Genomic DNA, 18,919 nt, shown 5'->3' on the forward strand with positions numbered 1-18,919 from the left:
TGATTATATCTGCCCATTGAGACGTAGTATGGCGTGCGAATTGTGATGCAAAAACGAATTGAGAAAAATAGAATGCGTGTTCCCTCATTATTCCTAAAATAGACTTTTTTTTCCAATCAAAAAAGAATATAAAAAAATAACGTAAGTACCTAACTGTCTATTCTAAAAATACCATACACAAGTGTCCACGCAAACACAGGGTGTGTTGCTTGTACCATTAATACGATCGACGTCCATCGAAATCGCAATACAAAGCCATATTTTCACGGCATTACTGTCGTACCATTGACCGCTTCGACGTAAATGGCAAAACATTGATTAAAGAAAATTTCTACAGCCTTGGTGAATAACCATGAACCAAGTTTTGTAAGATCACAAGTTAAACTCATCCATATTAATATTTTTGAAGCGAAAGTCACTTGTATCATTGCGTCTAGTATTTAACCGTTGATGGAATGTTACATTTTTAATGGTATGCATAATAATTGTTTATGGATAACTAGCTTCCGCCCGCGACTCCGTCCGCGCGGATGTCGGTCATCGCGTGGATGGTCTCCATTTTGATTAACTCTGAAAATGACATCTTATAAATATCTATTGGACCCAAATACGGCTAGGCCTATAATAATACTAATTTATTTTTTCAATATTTTCAATGTACAGAATTAATGACCCTTCTACAGATTTATTATATGTATAGATTATAAAATCCACTTTTAAATGACTTTATTATTCCTTCCATATTATGAAACATGAATTGTAAAACTAAACTAAATTCTATCTCACGAATATTCTAGGATACCTACGTATCCTAGAATATTCGTGAGATAGAATACATAACACAAGTGTTAGGTACAATCATGGTTGCAATGTTGCATTATCATATTATCCGCTTAAGAAAGATTGGATAAATACTTCTGGAGTTAGTACTTGATCTCTATTACATACGTATTGCCATATACAAAGGAGGTCTCACTACAATGGTTACTTCAATGATCGTTATATAAAAGCAAAGTGAAGCGACAACTGCCTTATGTATATGCTTATAAGGAGTCAGGATATAACATTCTCATAAAATCCATCTTAGTAAGAATCATAATTAAACACGTGTATAATTATCAGTCAACCTAGTAATTATATAGTCTTTAACACATAAAACTTGGAATATTTTGCAAACATTGACAAATAAGTTATCCCAAATGAATCGCTGCAAAGATTAGCCTTGCGTTGCTTACAAACTCTGCGTATAATTAATCGATTACTGGCTTGATGCCTAATGATGTATAGCTTCGATTGAAATATAAATATCGGTGAATTTAAGGCGCCTATAAAGAGGGCGATCGTTACCCTTGGCACTAATACAGATCTAATAAAAGTCAGACAAGCACTCAACGGGTAAATACGCCGACTATTGTTTAATGTGGGAGGCAGTGTAAGACAATTGCTGACGAAAAAACATTTACCCATATCAGAATTCAGTCGCATCTTTTGTTTATTACATAAGCGAGATATAATTGCGACTTGAGCAATTCTTGTAACACAAGAGTGTAATCTTTAACTTGGCAAGTCATCGGCTTACTTGTATCGCGATTATAATTTTATGCTTCACTGTGAATATGTCCAAATTTATTGTAATTAAAATGTCTTGTTATTATATTTATTTTCTTCGTATATTGCTAGGTTAACATTACGAAATAAAAAAAAATGTAAGTATTTTCCTTATGATTAGGACGTAATTGTTAACGATTTATGTATTTCACTAAGTACGAAGGTCGTGAAGATTCTACAACTATATTGACATATTATATTTTTATTCATACAAATATAATACACATAATATTAATGTTGGGTACATTGAACGTACCTACGAAATAAGTTCTAGTACATAAACCCAAAAAACCGATATAGAAAATTAATAATATAGACTTGAAAATAGAGCATAACATAGTACACATGTATTAGAATGTTGCGATGAAAGAGTTAATAGTTATTCATTACAACAGTATAAGTAGATCCAGAGTTTGTTACGCATAGTACCTATGCCTGTCGTACAAGAGGGAAATCTACCTATAAAGATATTAAAACGTTTTATAGAACCGAAGCGAAGCGACTCGTGCGAATCGCATATAATGTCTAATCAATCCAACTAGGAATAGGAACATTCATTCATCATTGGTCATTGTCCCTTTAGGTGTCAATTTGATTTACTGAAAATCGCTTTTGAATTTTTAAATCGGCAGGTATGTTTTGACCTGTGGTTTTGACCGATTCTTACATGAAATATAAATAAAAAGTGTACTGCTCAACTTACATTTTGAATTAAAACCCATGATGTCACAAAATGTAGCTGAATCGATCCTAAAGTAATACCCAATAGGGATCCGTATTTATTTCTACCCACCTTTAACTTAGGATAGAAATCCGGCAGTCTATTCGGCTTCAAATTGAGCGTGTTGCAGATCTCTCTATGCAGGGCCAGTATCTGTTTCATAGTGCCCGCCGAGCAGAAGTGGTCGAACATCTCCGCCGCGAGAGCGCACTCGGGCGGAGTGGGCTCCACGCGTGGCCCCCGATTCATGGCTGAAGCTGGAACAAGAAGATAAATGTTAATCTCTTGGGAGGGTACAGGATAAGAGCAGATAGTCTTTCATCTCCTTGGAGCACAATGTTTCTGAGGGTATACATCTCGAAACTTAAAAGAACGGTTTATCAGAAAGGAAATTTCGAACCCAGTCACAAAATTGAATACACTCGTAAAATACACCTGGGACGAAGATGTTTTTTCAATATTCCTTTACTTATTACGAAATTCTTCGTGGCCCGCGAATTCACTAGAGAAATAACAGAATTCTCAACCTTATCCCATTCCATTCCTTGCGCATGAACCTAACCCAGCATTAGTAATTCAATTACGAGCAAATTGCCCACTTTCATAACAGCATATTACGGATATCTATACGTTACGGTTGTTACACTCAGCTACGTAACCTCTGATCATTTCTCTTTATTTCCTTAAAAAAGGCGTCACAGCTTCAGGCATTGATGCTAATGTTTGTGAAAGTGCGTTTTCTGCTCGTTTGTTATCATTACACGGGTGAATCACTAGACCAATTTTGATATTTATACAGCGCGGATTTGTACCTACCGACTACCGACATTAACGTGTAGGAGGAAGAAAAATGAGTACTGAAAAGCGGTAGAACGCTTGCAAATGAGGACGCGTATAATGGAAATAGTAAAAATATACAGGACGAGCAGGCAGATTAGCAGCCCGGCGTTGGGAGTTTTGATTGGATTATGACAATAGGCTCAGATCTTGTTACATGGGAGTTCCTTTTACTCGCGAGATGGTGGTACTTTATACCTGTACTGTTTCAGGAACTACAGAAGTTTTTGTTTATGATCCTGACCAAAAAATGGAATGTTTTCAAAACTTTAGGTTTTGTCAGTAATTCCTCAATTTTAAACCCAATCCTGTGCCTTAAGAACGTAAACAGAACCTTAGGTTAAGGACTTGAAACCTTAAGTATAGACCTTCAATTCCCAATGAACTGAAACGCAATACTATCAGGTAACACGGCCTTCAGCTGTGAGAGGAACTTGGTGCAATATTGCTCCAATGTAGCTGTATCTAACTATCCATACTAATACGCATTATACATATTAACAATATTAACAGAGGAGGTTGTTTGTCTGTATTAATTTAATTCGAAAGTAGATTGATGGATTGTTAAAATTATATTTAACATTAGAAAACTACTTAAAAACAAAGATAGGTTATATTTTAATCCCGGCGATTACAGAGCGGCTAGATAATACTTTTTAAACTAAACAGATTGAAACAATTAAATTGGATTTTAATAGTGACCTTAAAATCAAATATTACTCATTTGTTTGGGTTACAAAAAATATGTTAATAGGTATTGTTTTTATTTATCATATATTATATATCTTTGATAGTAATTAAAGTATACATGAACTAGTTTAATTTAAAATCATAATAACTGGAACAAATATTTGACCTAGTTATTATAATAACAGGTAATGGTTTTTTAATTGTTATCCAAGAATTAAAAAATAGATAACCTCTATATAAAATTCTGTCATTAAAAATAAATGTTCTGCAAAATTCAATTATAAACTAAAACATTCAGAGAAAGTGGTGGTTAAATCGTAATTATACTTAAAATATTAACATATTTGCATTACAGTGAAAGTCTGTAACAGAAAGTTATTCTAAAATGCATCTCTTAGTAATTTCTGCAATTCATATTTCTTCATAATTAGTCATTTAGTTAAGTGTAAGTATTCAATTAATTAGAATGGCATAATTAAGAAAAAAGTGGTTAAATATTGATTTTATTATGTATTGTGCATACAGTAATAAATAGATATAGTAAGTTACAGTTAGTTGAACATTTTTATGTTCAATCAGCATGCAGTTAAAATAGTTCATTGTATTAAAACTTTTATTTTTTATACATTTTCTAGCTTTCATTAGAGCTATAAAATTTCATTACTAAAAAAATTTCATACATAAAATTTTTACCTGCTAAATAATTCTGAAAATGTTAATTACCGTTATTGTAATTAAACCAAAAATATTGAATTCTAACACAGACAAGAATTAACATTTAAGTTTCTTATAAACACCGTAATTTCATTTAATTTTATTTGTTGTCTGAAATTTAATTTGATCGCACAATAGGATCAACGGAATTTTACTACATTTCTCTAGAACTTAAGTTAATATAATTTGAACCTCCAATCTGTCATTATAATGATCTACCCCTGTACTGTGATGTCCAAAACAGTATTAATTCCAATGTGGAAAATGTCAGTGATATAGGTCAAATTTTTTTTAAGTGGGGAAATCTTGCATAGATACCCACAGACTCTTCCTCGGAGGCCGGATTCCGTTATATAGGTTATCAAACTCAAACACTTTCCATTTGGAAATAATGTTGCTAAAATACATCCTTGTTTTTATAATCTCGATCATTAAAAAACCAAGGCAAAAACTTATTTGATTTAAAAACGTAACATTACATTTGATCCTTTTATTGTCATAGTACTCATTCTTGTTTCACGAAAATACTTATTTTTGTTTATTATTTAACTTAATTTTGAATAACGAAAACATTAATTATATTTTATTTATCACAAAACATTGTAGCTAATATTTATGTCTGCTTTTACTTTTCCACAATCATAATGACGCAAAAAGTTACTGTATAAAGTAAATACAACTTATTTACAAATTTCAATATGTATTTTTAGAATTTTCCATTTAGGGAATCTGTTGTTATATAACATAAGTGAAATCCCATGTCCCCTAGTGGGGTAAGGGGCAGATGCATTATACATCTGTTTCACTGATTGAATTTATTTAGGGACAAGTAGGTGATCAGCCATCTGTGTCCTGCCAGACCGAGACATTTTTTTATCGTCTCCACCGGGAATCAAACCCAGAACCCCTCAGTGTTACGCTCACGCGTCAACCACTGTACCAAGGAGACGGTCGTTATACTATTATATAACATAAAGATAGAATAAACAATGTAATAGTTTCTACAACACCTTCATTCAAGTGAATAGTAAAAAAAATATAATGAGTGCATTGATTCAGAGAAGCTTATGTGTATTATACAATAAGGAAATACTGGATTAAATCTCTCTCAGCAAAAAGATGTACACACTTCTATGTGTTGTGTTTTTTATTTCTGTACTAGGTAAAGTTTATTTCCAGTTCTGAATTCAGCCCCCCTAGTCAAGTGGCTTTCTGTTAGCGTAGCGTTCAATAGAATAGACTACGAATGTATGAGATTGACGTAAGCTGTAGATACGTTTATCTACAGCCTACGTCAATCTCATACATTCGTAGTCTATTCTATTGAACGCTACGCTAACAGAAAGCCACTTGACTAGGGGGGCAGATCTGTTATGTATTATGAAAATAAATATACGAGTTAAATGATAAAGACACTGGTACATTTTGAGAATGCATGTTAAAAAGGATTTGTTGCTACATAGGTATTAACTAGTGAGTCTGTTTGTTTGTATGAAATGATTTACCTGCAGAAATATTAGAAGTAATTAATTTGTCATGAAAATTCATATTTTGATATTAATTTCACAATAAAATATCACAGTAAGTTTTCCTTCCTTTCTCATAAGACTTGTGTCTCAATGTTATGTTATTGATTGTGAAAAAAGTATAGTCCAGACAAAGGTTATAACAAAAATGAAATCAGGAATTAACTATTCCTTCTTTTCTTTCTTTTTTTATATCAGAAAAACAACTTTTATTTATCACTCAAAGTATTAGAGCACAAAAACGTTAATCTGAATTTGGCAACAAGTTCAACAACATGTTCCATTGTTTACAAGTTTACATTTATTATGGGCAAGTGCAATAAAAGCACCAACATTAAAACTTCGCAATCAACACTATAAATTAACATTGAATATCGGTAATTGTTTCCAATTAAAAGATAATGTCGATGTTTATATTTTAACAATACTAATTTATACTTATAATCAAACTTTAATGTCGTATTATTAACTTTTATCGAGTTATTTATGTACGTAAACTTTCGCAAATTTTTACTTTGTTTAAAATATAACTTTTTGTTGTATCCTTAACGGCTTTTATAAATATTACGTAGATAGGTAGGTGTCTAAAAACTTACAAGTGGGTGAATGGACTGATATTAATAGAATCCTTTCATCTGTTTATCACCTCTTGACGAATAATTTATATCTTCGTTAATGAATCATCTTTGTAATATAAAACCAAACAATAAGAACAATAAATAGAAATATCAACATTGAAATATAATTATCCAAACGTACCTAAGTAGGTGGGTATATAGAAATAGTTAAATATAGGTTCATGTTACACCATCTTAATTAAGTATGAACACGACACAACAATTACACACAAGGTACATTTATCAACTAAACACTATTTAGAAAATTGTTCAATACTCACTAGCAATTTACAAATAAATCAAATTGTCTTCCACCCAACTTTCATCGCGATCCTCTCTTCACTTTTGTCGCAGGCCGCAGCCCGCAGCACAGACAACAGACGAGTGTTGCCGCAAATTATGACTGCTCACTGCTCCCGAAAATTAAAACGGCACGATAATATTATATTGCCATTTTATAAATATGATAAGTGGATATTATTGGGATATTATGTTACAAAATTATTGAAAATTACGAAAATTATGCTAATAAAATTCTTCGGATTAACTATAAGCGTTGAAAAGTAACAATAAAAATCTATTAAACAAAACTCAAAGACTCATATACTAAGTAAAAATAAACTTAAATAAACATAGTGTACCTACACATATTATAATATTGTCATTCAGATAGATGAAGCCTATTAGGACGTGCTATTAGGATTTTGCTTTTATTACTTAAATTTAAATATTTTTTACCGATACATGTGAAACTTAAGTCAAACATAAAAATAACTACGTTAAAAAAACCAACTTCGAAAACGGAAGAGTAAAAAAAAAGACGGGTTGCACTCCGGGAGTGCCGGTAGAAGGGAAAACTTGATTATTAACGTTGAGCATGTTTGATATATTTTTGGAATGGTGTTCGTCTTAACGCTTTTTCGATCAGGTCACGTGTCCTGACGCGAGTTTAAGGCCCTTCGCTCATGGAGCTACTCAAAAATGACTGAACTAATCAGTAATTACGATTACAAACCAGTTACAAATTGTATCTCGCATACAACGCTACTCAAGTTATAAGGTTTCAGTCACTTGTCAATGTTTGCTCGTTCATTTTTATCATAAAAAACAAAGAAACTCGGGAAACCAGTAGCGTGGAGACCGACACGACGCGTCGCGCGTGATTTGTTGCTAACGCGTTACTCACCAGTTAGTAACTAGTCGCGTCGTGTGCGAATCTCCATAGAACATGTATGGGCTGTGACACTCAGGCAACTCGTTAGTAATTTGAGTTTGTGACTAGTTCTTTTTGAGTAGCTCCATGAGAGCTCCATGGAGCTACTCAAAAATGACTGAACTAATCAGTAATTACGATTACAAACCAGTTACAAATTGTATCTCGCATACAAAGCTACTCAAGTTATAAGGTTTCAGTCACTTCTGTTATTTGCTCGTTCATTTTTATCATAAAAAACAAAGAAACTCGGGAAACCAGTAGCGTGGAGACCGGCACGACGTGTCGCGCGTGATTGGTTGCTAACGCGTTACTTACCAGTTAGTAACTAGTCGCGTCGTGTGCGAATCTCCATAGAACATGTATGGGCTGTGACGCTCAGGCAACTCGTTAGTAATTTGAGTTTGTGACTAGTTCTTTTTGAGTAGCTCCATGAGCGAAGGGCCTTAGATTTTATATCCATTACAGAAAAAGTGCTCAACGCCGCTAAAGAAGTTTTCACTTCAATAAATAAGATTTGATATTATTATTTACTACATATTATTATGATGAGATAGATTTCAATTTAAGTCATCGAGATCAGACAAAAATGCTCTTAAGTAAAAACTAGTTGGCCTATCCAAATCAAATTATTATGGGACCAATTCGAAACTATTCTGCATCAATCAAAATAAGAATCACGTAAATCGGTTTAGAAACCTCGGCGAAATCGGTGTACATACATAGAGAAAATAAACCGGCCGAATTGAGAACCTCCTCCTTTCTTTTTGAAGTCGGTTAAAACTTCATGGTGACCGTTTTTTATCTATGCCCCTACCAGTTGACATGATCACAGAGCACTGTCACCAGTCACCACACTGACACTGTCACAAAGCAAATTAGAGACATGATTGCTTGGCGCTTGCTATGTACTTTTGTACCGTGTCAAAAACTCCAAAAACAAACGTACAAAACGTTTTTGACAAATTGACAGTTTAATAAATAAACAAAACTAAAATTTAAGAAAATATATCTGTAATTCTGAAAAACAGGAAACAACAATAAGAAAATTACACTGGACATTGGCGGAGACGTTATTGGGTGAAGCGTTGAGCTTTTAATAAATAGAGGAAGAATAATATAACAAAAAAACAACAATATGTTTATTGCTTTCTGCAACCACTATAATATTATAATATTGAACGAATATGTAGCCGGAATGATTCAATTCCTAAAAATCAAATATATTTTGATAATATGAAGGAAAATATACATAATTTATAAACAAAACAATAACCGAATGGCGAAAACGGTCTGAATAACCAGCAGGCCAAACTCGAGGTAATTTAGCTGCATTTATGTTTGACAATTGACGAGCAGGCTAGCAGCGCCTTGCGGTTTCACCCTGCGGTTCCTGTGATTAGCCGGTTCAAACAGACAGACAGTCAGGCAAAAATTATAACAAATGACTACTTTGGTATACATACAGTGTATACATCCGTATGCATTTAGTAAAAATGGTTAGTACAACATCAAAATAGACTCCAAATTTAATATTGGTATAGATTGTTTTTTGTAACGGGTCTTCTATACAATCTATTTCTAAATCGCTTTTTACAACTTTGGAATTTCTCAAACTGAGTTGCTATGATTTAAACTTGAGTTACCACCTGTCATATTTATTTTGAAAATGGGAGAAATTTTCAAAAGTTGAGTTCGATTGAGATTTTCTAGTAAGGATTTTACGGCCCCCTGAGTTGAGGGCCTCGGGGCACTGTCACGTATCCCCTTAGTAGTTATGCCATTGCATAGAAGTTAATTCTCATTTAGATCATAAACTATTTGTGTGTCTATGAATAATTAATCCAATTTTTTAAATTAATATCTTCAGGTATCATCAATGGTGGACATCCCAATAGCACAATTAAAAAATTCCCTTCAGAGCTTCACCTGCTGCATCTTGTAAGGAAATTCTCATGGGATTGCAATGTTGCATACTGGTAATAGCCCATGTCACTCACTAGCCTTCATACTATTTAGACACAAAAATCATAACATAGTATCTCTCTTGTTAATGATACAGATGTTTTTATAAATATTAAATTATATAGATACTAGTTTACCACCCTCGGCTTCGCCCGCCATTTCTAAAACCTAATAAATTGTATACTAAAACCTTCCTCTTCCATTACATAGTTTTAAAGATTTAAACATACAAAGGGACATAGGGACAGAGAAAGCGACTTTGTTTTATACTACATAGTGATTTGTCAATGAAAATTCCATAGAAGTTCATTGCTATAAAATCTAGCCCCAAATAGAAAATCATATAAATTAATTGCTCCCTTTTGTCATAAAGAAATACAAACAAAGTTTTATGATTTTAACTTAGGATATACAAGTTAAAATGAGTTTAGACACTATGCAATTGCATTTAGTAAATGAGTTATGTGTGTTAGAACTGCCATAAGTTGGTTCTATTGTTCCACAGTATAAGTGTGGAACCAGCGTCCATACCAAAATGACTTAAAGCAGTATTACCCGACCAAGTCCGGTCATTCCGGCCTCCTCCACTCAAGTAATAGCCCAAGCTGTCGAGGTTCTTGATCCCCACGTCAATGGGGGCGCCCTTGCGTTTGTCGCTATCAAGTTGAACCTTCTGTTCACCCACGCATCTGTGTTAAGATACAGCAGCCCTTCTGGCTAACATGGAGGAATACCACACAAAAAAAGCAGTATTATTTCCAGTATGGAAAAATGACAACACTGTATAGATTGTCTGATGCCATTATTTTGCTCACACTAGAAATAATACTGTTATTAGACATCGTGGTAATATCCCTGTACCATTCCTATTACCATTTTCTTCAAGGGCTATAGATATTCTTATTCTGTTATATTATTTTCAAGGATTACTTCATGTATTTGTTGTTCACATTTCATTGTACTGTTTTCCTTTCTTTCTTAAATAACTGTAAATCTTTATATTGCAAAATATAATAAAGCATACTAATATAACTAGACTATGCATTTCATTTGTTACACCACATCATACAATGATTTTTGGCATAATCACATCAATATCATGTCATTCCTCAATGTTTCCCAGTTCTTAATTACATATTACCACAGACTAAGAATAATATACTACGTATACAAATATTACATATTTTTTCTAAAAAAGGGCAGGTAAGCCACCAAATGTTAAGTGGTTTCTACTGCCCATAAACACTTGTAACAATGGTAGTGTTACTGTTGCTTAGCTGGTCTTTTAAGGACAAATAAGTGGTAAATGGTTCCAAAGCTTCACCACACGGCGTATGGTTTGGTGATGGAACTGTGCGGCTGGTAATATGTGGAAAAATTCAATATAAATTCTTTAAATGCGTTCATCTTAAAGGTCATATAATTATTATCACTTGAAGGGAATTAACAATTTATTTTAACAGAAATTTAACATACTGATATTCAATATCACGCTATATAGCCATAATAGCTAAAATAAGCAAAACTCGCAAGTTCTGAAAGAAAAAATTTACTTAAATAGGTCGGTAAAAAAATATCATTATATTTTAATTTTATTAAGTAATTTTGTAGAAAATTATAAACATCGTAATTTAAATTAATGCATTTCGATCTTATTTCGATATTCAGTCAATTGTGGCCCACAAGAATAAATATACAAGAAAGACATTGTCTTCAGGCAATATCTAGAGTGATAGAGGATCTAGTTGAAGGAATAAAATTTAGGCCCGCGACGATTTCAAAATTGCTTATTTTGACGATGCTCACAAATAGTTTATTATTTAGTTAAATTTTTATATAATCCCTAAAATAATAACTACCTAGTAAATACCAGCTTACAAAAAGGATCGTCTTAAAAAAATTTGTAGTTAAGTTGGTATAGTTTTAGATTTTGCCAGGTTACTTTTACTCTATTTAGTAGGAATAGTTTTAGCCTGATATTCAAGACCAAGTATTATTGTGTCTTTATACTCGAGCAGTGGTGGCTCAGTGGTGAGATCTCGGACTTTGAATCGATAGTCCGGGGTTCGAGACCGGGCGAGCACGCAGGAAATAAATTGATTTTTCAATTTATCTGCGCATGTTGTAACATCACCACTGCTCGAACGGTGAAGGAAAACATCGTGAGGAAACCGACATGTCGAAGAATCAAAAGTTCGACGACATGTGTCATCCGCCAACCCGCACTTGGCCAGCGTGGTGGATTATGGCCTGTACCCTCATGGGAGGCCCGTGTCCCAGCAGTGGGAACGTATATGGGCTGATGATGATGATGATGATGATACTTGAATTATTGAAGTGCAACTTTTTTAGGCACGTTGAGACTAAAATTTCAAGGTCGCGTTATGGCAAAACCTCACATCATGGAATAAGGCGACCAATCTGGTATCTTAGAATCTGCCAAAGAAGTTTCACTTCTGACACGTGTGCTCGGCACACCCGATCTTTTTATATTTATTAAGATTCAGTTTATTTTTATTCTCTCTAGAAAAATTTTTGTAGTGTAGGTATATCAATATATTCCTCTATTCTATAATACTCTTGCGGCAGATACGTTAGTAGCCGCTTTAACCTTTATAAAATCATTATTCTGTAAAACATGTGAACATAGCAAATGTTTCTATTGATGTTGAAAGTCAGAATAGCATTAGCATTTATTTTTTTATACATACTAAGTAAATGATTGACTGCATAATCACATATTAGAGAGATTTACTGCAATTAAAATATAGACTAAGTACCCAGTACTTACACTTACATTAAATATCTATCTATTAGTGGGTATAGATAAGTTATACAAATTCGATTATGAATAATATTATAATATAGGTAAGTATGTTGTTTTTTATTTATTGACATACTAGCTAGCTTATGCACAGTTTTGCCTGTAGTTTAGAGCGATTCTATGATCTTCGTCCTTTAAAATTTCAAGACATAGGTACTTAGCTACTCGTTGTACGATTGAATTTGAGCGAACTTAAACAAACTTTTTTGTTTGTTGATTTAATGCTCTGAGTTACATGCATAGGTATTATTACTAGGAAAAGCTTGACATGCTTAAAGTAAAGAATTTAAATTTTTAAAGAATATAAGTAAGTACCTATTGGTAAAATTAACCGAAGACTGTCTGAAAATCTATAAACGTTGGTTAATCAAAAGCCAATCAAAAGTAATATCAAACAAGGGGTATTCGAAAAATCATTGCATATCGAGTGCACGCCATAGCCGATAGCTTATTATCAGCTTCGTGATAAATATTAAATAGCATCCTGATTAGCCACCGAATATTAAATCAATACCGAAATTAGAGCCGATGTAGCTGTCAGGACGACAAATTGATATTCAATGGAGCAAATGAACACCATTCATCATGGTAACACTAACACCAGAAATTTGGTTGTAATTTCTCCTGTAAAATAACATATTATAAGTGTAAGTTCTTATATTCACCGGAAGATGGCAGTGTAGTAAAATATTGTATGGTGCTAAATAACACAATATGCAGATACAACCAGTAGGGAAACTTAATACAAACGTGTGCGTGAGCCATTTCGAACGTTTGTATGAAGTTTCCCTACTTGTTGTATCTGTATATTGTGTAAATAAGCTCAATTCTTTAAACGGCTGTAATATATTTTAGTCTTAATTTAGACTATTTATTTTTACCTAACTAATCATATACTCGTAGGTACTTTTATCAGATTTTTATGTTTTTAATTTTGTAGTTTTTGTCTCCCTCACTACAATAAAGACTTATTTATAAAGTGTGATATGCATCCATTGTCGCAGTCACCTAATTAAATCACAGTCGCATATCAAATGTCGATTCATTAGAGAATATTTCTGTTAAAAAGATATTTTATAGGAGCATGCAATTTTGATTTATATAGCATATAAATCCCATTTCCTGTAGGCCCATTTTACGGTTTACCGTGTACTATTTTTGCTCAACCTGTCTTCGCTTCTATTTTAAGCCTTCGTTATTGAATCGTTGATCGACTTCCATTACTCAACGCATATGGATAAACTTTGTTTGGATAAAAGCGTGGTGGAGAATTTATTTCCTATTCATGTAATTGTTATTTTTTTGTATTAATACATATATAACGATAATTTTATTTGTATTTTTGTATATTCCATAATCTTCTTGCATTTCATCTCCCGCCAGGTTGCCTGGTAGAGATGGCTGTTTAGAAATAAGGCCGCCTTTTGTGCAAATTATGCTTTTATAATACTACGTTATTATTAGTCTGTGATACTACTTATTTTTGCATAATATTGTTTTCACATATTTTGTATAATGCAGAATTAAAAATAAATAAATATGAGTAAAAAAATGTTATGTGAAAAAATAAATAGGTAGTGTGGGTATTGCAAAAGGTAATAACATAATTATGTGTTTCTTAATCACTACTTTATACCGAGTAATATCAACTATGTACATATTATTATAATAAGGGCAGGTCTTTAATTAAGAATACATAATAAAATACGAATTATGTCGTGTACCTAACCAAGTTCTAATAATATGACCAGTAGAAAAACAGATTTCGAATCAAAATGAGCTTTGGGAAAGTGAATAAAACCGAGTGGGTATATTAACTTTAATTTAACTTTATTCTGAGAATCATTAAAAATCTAATGATAGTGGCTATCAAAATGTTAAAAAAATAGTTTTTTTTTATGATTTTTAATTGATAGCAAAACAGTCGTATAATTATTTACTAACTAGCTTGTTTCTCTACAATGTTAGAGAAAGCAGAAGAGAAACTAAATATTTTTTCAATATTGTACCCATTATTTCTGGCAGCTGTACACGAATTTTCTAAATTCATTTCTTTAATTCCTATTAATATTACGTAATAAATTTCAGGGACTGTGATCCACTAAAGCTCAAATATGTAAGAATGGTTCGTCTCTTCTCCTATCCTTTCGGAATATGGCCTGGTAATATGTTGGATGAAAAAATGCCCAATTTTGTTAAATACTTCTTAAAACACGGTCCAATACAGGCCTTTATTGTGTTCTGTGGTGAAATCAACTATTTGGTTCGTCGAAATAAGGATATAGACTTTTTTACGATTGGAGACGTTTGTATCACTTCTTGTTTGACTGTGTTAACATTAGTGAGTATTTCATCTTTCCTTGGTATAGTACAGACTACAGATAGATAAATAAATAAATATTCAGGACAATTTTCAGACACGGCACGATCTGATCCCATACTAGTAAGCTTTCGCTTGTGTTATGGAAACCAGATGGCTGATAAACATACATATACCTATATAATTTTTTAAATAAATATGTACTTATATAGATAATTAACGCCCAGACACAGAGCAAACATCTATGTTCATCACACAAGTATTTGCCCAGGGTGGGAATCGAACCCACGACCCAAGGTTCCTTGTCGGACTACGGAACCCTAAAAAGGAAAGATTTTTTTTTATATAGAATGAAACTGAACACGAGACGAACTGAAACTTGTTTCATCATTAGTATTTTGTTGTTTTCAGGAGATAATATTATTATAAAAAAATGTAGTGTACACGCGTGTAATATAGATACTTTTTATTTAAATAAATATTTAAATTGACTTATCTTTTCTAGTCTCGTGTGATTTTACCGAACTTTAAATGTTATGGAGTTATTTGGCGCAAATTTTTCAAAACATTCCATTTGAGGAATTTTAAAAATAATGGTTATAATTACAAAAATGTGAGTTAAACTGACGAATATAAATATTTAAATCTAAAAATGCAGACTATTGTAGGTAATGTTAAGTAATTATGAAAATTACAGATCTGCCTCAAAATGGACACCGTGTCCCACTATTTCACGGTGCTCATGATCATTTGCACGATGATAGGAATGGTGCTCTTCAATCTATCCCCCATTTGCAACAACGTGGTGAACGGCGCATACACAACGCGACGGGATGAGAACACCACCCTACGGTTTTCTGTCCTCTACGAGTTTCCCGGCTTCAAGCCAGAAGATCACTTCATAATTACCACCATTTTAAACTTCTACTTCTCCTACGCCTGCACTATTTGCATCTGTGCGATCGATTTAATGCTCGTCCTAATGGTTTTTCAAATCATCGGCCATATTGAAGTATTGCGCAGGAACCTCGATGACTTTCCGCTCCCTAAAGATGTGGTTATATTTGACATTGAAAATAACAACCGACGGTTGGAGATATCCTTCGAAAGTTTTAATGCACGCGAGAACGATTTTATACACAATCACCTCGAAGAGAGTGTCAATCATCATAGATTTATTGTGAAGTAAGAATTATATTATTTCACCCTAACATATCTAGTTTTTAAGTATATCTGCTACTGAAAAATATCGGTATCTTAGTTCCTTGATGAAAACGAAATTTGAAGGAAATGCAAATTCTTTTAGTTACATCAACTAATTTTATTAAATTTTACTTTTTCTCAGTTTTGTCTCTGAGATGTCATCTGTATTTGGTCCAATGATGGGTATTAATTATCTGTACCAGTTGGTAGGATGCTGTTTTTTACTCCTGGAATGTTCGCAATTGGTGAGAGGTTCTTGATTCCATCTCTATCTTTAAAAACTTCTAAATTAACGTATGATTAATACATTTGTTGTTTCTTTTACTAATAATATTTTATTGTTTCTTTTAATTAACATATATTATATTACCTATATTCTTCAGATTTTACGTTGATCATGACCACATCCTTAATTAAATTGGCCTGGGTTCGATTCTCAGTGATAAAAAAAAGTCTGAATACAAGCTTATCACCGATCTCTAAAGAAAATCGATCAGTGAATCAATTGTGTACTATCCATTTATTTATTTATTGATTTACCCCACACCCAAAAAGCGGCCTCGGGACATATAGGTAAAACACTAGTTGTGCCTTGCGGTTTTACCCGCAGTGCTCCACTCCTGTTGGTCTAAGCGTGATGATATATAGCCTATAGCCTTTCTCGATAAATTTGCTATCTAACACCGAAATAATTTTTCAAATCGGACCAGTAGTTCCTGAGATTAGCGCGTACAAACAAACAAACAAACAAACTCTTCTGCTTTATAATATTAGTATATATTGGTTTCACAGGATACGCAGGCGCTGGCTCGATTTGGACCATTGACCCTGATTTCGGTGGCACAACTCGTAGAAATATCCGTTATTTTCGAAGTTGTTGGATCCATGGTATAATAATAAACAATCATTAATAATTGTTTAATATTCACCTTTGATAGATAAGTATAATAAATTAAAGTAGATAATTATAAATTAAATAATAACAAAAACGTACTCGTAAAGAAATTGATTCGTGAAATCCAAGGGGACTGTATAAAAATAAATTATATGCATTATTAAAGAAAAGGATTCGATAATTTGTCCTAAATATAAAAACACTCCATCAAATTAAATTCTCTTAAATTTATATAAGTAACCTACTTCCGTATAACATACTATATTATTTACCCGAATCAACCCGAGCGAAACCAGGACAATGTACTATATTTTCAGAGTGAGAAACTAATAGACAACGTGTACAGCTTACCGTGGCAGTACATGAACATGAAGAACCAACGCACAATGTTCATTTTCTTCAGCAATGTTCAAAGGACCATGCATGTCACCTGTATGGGGGTAACCCCCATCGGGGTGCAGAGTATGGCTGCTGTAAGTATAATTAAACTAAAGGGATAAACTACGTGTGTATTTTGTTTTTTTAAGCTATTGCATAGCTTCTATCGCGGGCCTTGAGCGCGGGGACCTAATCCAGAAATTCCGTAACGAAAAAATCTCACGTTCCCCACTCCGACGGGCGCGGAGGTGTGGCTTGAAGGCATAGCATGCAATAGCTTTACCGCGGCAGTCCCCGAGAGGTTTTTTAACTGAAAACTTAAAAAGTAATGTTTTTAAAATAATTATCTTAAACATAAAACTAAACCTTGAAATTGTTAGAACTAGACCAAATTTAAGCGGGAACTGTGGTCTGTGAGGCACCAGACTTCAAATAATAAAAAAAATCATCAAAATCGCTTCAACATTTTTGTAAGGCTTATTTTTATACTTAATTGCAATTAACTGTTCGAACAGACTTATTTTCATTAAAATCATAATATAGGGAAGTTCTAATGCTACCTACCAGACCAAAATTATTAAAACTCAATTTTTAAACAAAAACAGAATTTTTTTTGAAAGCCTGATTTGAATTTAATAATAATAATAGGTACTTGTGATCTTTCCTTTTTATTGTGATAATTTATTATACAAATAGGCAACAACAAAAGTGATTTCTACATAATTAGGTAATTATTTTATGTTTCAGATATTGAAAACCAGCTTTTCATATTTTACATTTCTCCGATCAATGGATACACAATGAAAAAAATACTTAAATAGAAGAATTATACACCCCTATTACATAATTGCACTCTTGTCTCTTTTAGACAAACAATAAACATAGTAAATAATATTATGCGTTAATAATTTTTTAAGAGCCAATAAAATCGAGTGAGAGAATTCAAAATTTGGTTTTCCTATTATCTATTGCTGTTGCGCTATATATGCTTCAAGCCTCCCCCGTAGAGCGCGACAGGGACAACTACAGCTCGGGCCGAAAATACATAGGATTGCTCTAGTGGCACAATCCAGGGAGGAAACAGGGGACTACGTACCTATGTATGGAAAAACGGCTCTTTTGTTTGCTCTTAACTTACCGTCACTGCAAGTTTTCAGTATATATTCAGTGTACTTAAAAACTAAAAAAACGGTCAAGTGCGAATCGGACGCGCTACATTATTATCGCGAGTGCGACAAATCCAATTTACGACCGTGCCAATCATTGCTTAACGTCGATTTATTATTTGTTGATTTACTGGCAACAGAATTACATTCCCAAGGACTATAATTTAGAATACTTCAAGAAGAGAGCGTATTCCTCCCTCAAAGGCCGGCAACGCAATCACAATACTCCAGAGTCTGTGGTT

The 18,919-nt window shown here is 33.1% G+C and overlaps 2 protein-coding genes across 7 annotated transcripts in view; one reads left to right on the plus strand and one right to left on the minus strand.

Annotated features, from left to right (window-relative positions):
* The window catches only part of Mical (Molecule interacting with CasL), a 44,411-nt gene extending 37,289 nt beyond the window's left edge, over positions 1–7,122 (minus strand). For 5 of the 6 annotated variants that reach the window (XM_090105758.1, XM_090105743.1, XM_090105750.1 and 2 more), the window contains exons 1-2: positions 6,995–7,122; positions 2,402–2,586 (exon numbers count right to left, since the gene is read on the minus strand). In XM_090105758.1, coding sequence (XP_089961884.1) covers positions 2,402–2,578 — 177 coding nt within the window. In that variant the 5' untranslated portion in view covers positions 2,579–2,586; positions 6,995–7,122. The other variant, XM_090105735.1, reaches the window with a different exon arrangement.
* A 7,694-nt stretch (positions 7,123–14,816) lies between these two features.
* On the plus strand, positions 14,817–18,348 carry LOC149911370 (uncharacterized). The gene is made up of 7 exons (XM_090105774.1): positions 14,817–15,056; positions 15,541–15,648; positions 15,733–16,220; positions 16,381–16,483; positions 17,031–17,126; positions 17,451–17,606; positions 18,259–18,348. The coding sequence occupies exons 1-7, from the start codon at positions 14,838–14,840 to the stop codon at positions 18,313–18,315; spliced, it is 1,227 nt and encodes a 408-aa protein (XP_089961900.1). The 5' UTR covers positions 14,817–14,837; the 3' UTR covers positions 18,316–18,348.
* The last annotated feature ends 571 nt before the right edge of the window (positions 18,349–18,919 follow it).

This window comes from Colias eurytheme, chromosome 1 (assembly GCF_061535395.1).
Source record: "Colias eurytheme isolate Ceu_HAF_F1 chromosome 1, ilColEury1 Martin Lab GWU primary, whole genome shotgun sequence".
Taxonomy (NCBI): Eukaryota; Metazoa; Arthropoda; class Insecta; order Lepidoptera; family Pieridae; genus Colias; species Colias eurytheme.